This window comes from Myxocyprinus asiaticus, chromosome 21, assembly GCF_019703515.2.
Source record: "Myxocyprinus asiaticus isolate MX2 ecotype Aquarium Trade chromosome 21, UBuf_Myxa_2, whole genome shotgun sequence".
Classification (NCBI taxonomy): domain Eukaryota; kingdom Metazoa; phylum Chordata; class Actinopteri; order Cypriniformes; family Catostomidae; genus Myxocyprinus; species Myxocyprinus asiaticus.
The window spans coordinates 1,287,501-1,290,000 of NC_059364.1; the positions used below are offsets into that span (position 1 = coordinate 1,287,501).

At 48.8% G+C, this 2,500-nt stretch overlaps 2 protein-coding genes across 2 annotated transcripts in view; both read left to right on the plus strand.

Moving 5' to 3' along the window:
* LOC127411940 (serum response factor-like) overlaps positions 1-2,500 on the plus strand; it is an 896,621-nt gene that overhangs the window by 578,288 nt on the left and 315,833 nt on the right. The gene's annotated exons all lie outside the window — the stretch shown is intronic.
* Positions 1-2,500, plus strand: part of LOC127411960 (inositol polyphosphate-5-phosphatase A-like) — a 229,095-nt gene that overhangs the window by 201,446 nt on the left and 25,149 nt on the right. The window contains exon 12 of the mRNA XM_051647929.1: positions 103-176. Coding sequence (XP_051503889.1) covers positions 103-176 — 74 coding nt within the window. The remainder of the gene's footprint in view (positions 1-102; positions 177-2,500) is intronic.

Here is a 2,500-nt window from a genome sequence, read left to right on the forward strand (position 1 = left end):
TGTTAATGAATAAAAACAAAGAAGCCCCTGTTCTCCATCATATGTGTCATTTAATTGTATACAGTGTTACACATGTATTTCTCTCTTTCTGTGTGTCTTTAGCTTTTAGAGTATGATAAGGAGCTCTCCGTCTTTAAGGAGCGTCTTCATGAGCTGGAGATCTCGTTTCCTCCCAGGTATGAGCACCTACAGAACCAGAACCTCATATAGAATCGCTATAGGTGGAGCACTTAACCCGTGGATTGCAGATGTGTCTTCCTACATGGGTTTAGTTTAACTGTAGTGCAAACTGGGTGAACATAGATGGGTGTTTATTCAATTTTGGGCACTTTTAGGACTGTGGAGTCTCGTTAAAACGTGATCACACTCTCACTGGTTGATTTAATTTGTCTTCTAATAATGTCCAACAGGGTATGTTCATGCATCACAGCAGATTTATGTCACGAAAAACAGTAATGAAATCGTTTTTATAAATGAAGTGCATTCACATCATCAACTTTTGATTTAGCAAGTACAATAGCGTCTCAAAGAAAGGACTTACTGTACATGTTTTTACTGTCATATGATGCTCTTTTGAGAATCAAACGGGGGGGGCGTTGCCCTTCCGGCCGTGCCTGCTGGCAGGTCTTCCCTGCCTTTCTGGAGCCCTGGGAGTGACAAGGGGAGGGAAGGGGGAGAGGGAAAGAGCGAGGCGGAGCGACAGAGAGAGAGAGGAAAAACTTGCTCGCCAGTTCCTGGACATGCTGTCGTCCGGTTCTCAACCGCTCCTAAAGACAAGCTGGAGGCACCAGTTCAGAGAGAGAGAGAGAGAGAGACACAATGCAGCCTCCTCCTCATCACACTCCCGTCCCCCGGCGGACGGCCGTGAGTCCTCCAGCCCCTGGCGGACGGAACCACTCCTCTCGTTCATCAGCGGACGGAAGCGGTTCCTCCGGCTCTCAGCGGTCGGCAGTGACCCCTCCGTCCCCAGGCAGACGGCCGCGGCAGCAGCCCCTGGCGGACGGAACCACTCCCCCCCTTCTTCGGCAGATAGCAGCAGTTCCTCTGGCTCTCGGCGACCGGCAGCGACCCCTCCGTCCCCAGGCAGACAGCCACGGCAGAGAGTCCTCCAGCCCCTGGTGGACGGAACCACTCCCCCCCCTTCTTCGGCAGATAGCAGCGGTTCCTCCGGCTCTCGGCGGCCGGCAGCGACCCCTCCGTCCCCAGGCAAACAGCCTCGGCAGAGAGTCCTCCAGCCCCTGGCGGACGGAACCACTCCCCCCCTTCTTCGGCAGATGGCAGCGGTTTCTCCGGCTCTCGGCGGCCGGCAGCGACCCCTCCGTCTCCAGGCAGACGGCCGCGGCTGCTCCCCTGGCGGATGGCAGAGATGAGGACTCCGCGACAGCTCATCCCTCCTCCCTCCCGGGTTTCGGCACCACTGAGGAGGCGGGAACCGGCTGAACGGTCAACATAAAGTTTAATGGACAACATAAACTTAAACCAACATAAAACAGAAGGACACACACACAACGCAGTCGTGTGCGTCTTTCTCTCTCTCTCGAACTGGCACCTCCTGCTCGTCTTTATCCCCTTCCCAGCTGATTAGCCCGATTAGCCTCATGGCCCGGCCCCGCCCTCCTCCTCGTCACATTTAATTATTAGTACATTTTTTCATAACTTATTTAATTTCAATTCTATGAAAATGTCGTCATGTCAGTTCACCTGAAAGAACACAACACATTCAGATGTTTTACGCACAATTTACACGTGGTCGGGAGCAGGTGTAAATTTCGTTTGTACCAGCTATTGTTTTGAAAATACAAAAAATTTCGTGAATCTGAAAAATTGCGTCAGAACTGCTTTACGAACGATTTACACAAAAATGAGTTCTGCTCGTGTTTCATGAATGAGGCCCATTATTTTCACACCTTATTTTTTGCATAATTTAACACTTTTGCCCACTTGGTTATCAAGTACACTAACTTTAACTTTAGAAAACACTTTATTAGGGGCAAAATGTTTGGTGTGCTGGAAATGACGCCACAACTGTGAGACGTGCTCTTGTGTCTAACATATTCATGGAGACTTCAGCATCATTATTTGAATATATATTTTCCACACTTGTCTGTCATTGTGCCATCATCATTCAGTTTTGCCCACCTCTAAACAGCACATAATATAGAGACTGTAGCAGATACACGCACATTTCAAACGAGCTTTAAAGTATTACAAATCTGTAACACTTTTGATATTTCTTCTTCATGTCCTGATAAAACTGTTCTACTTTACTGAATGCAAGACTATTGCATTTATCTGTAAATCCATCTTGAATTACAGTCAGTCACAACCAAAGTCTCTCTTGAGGCGGTGTGACCCTTCTCTCTCCTGCCTTAATATTCTAAAGCCATAGTGGATTTCTGCACGCCAGCGTCCTCAAACAAATGAATTTACAATTAGCCCTTTCACAGCGGCCAGCGGGGGCGACACGCAGCACAGCGTGCTCTTATGTTCAACACGCATG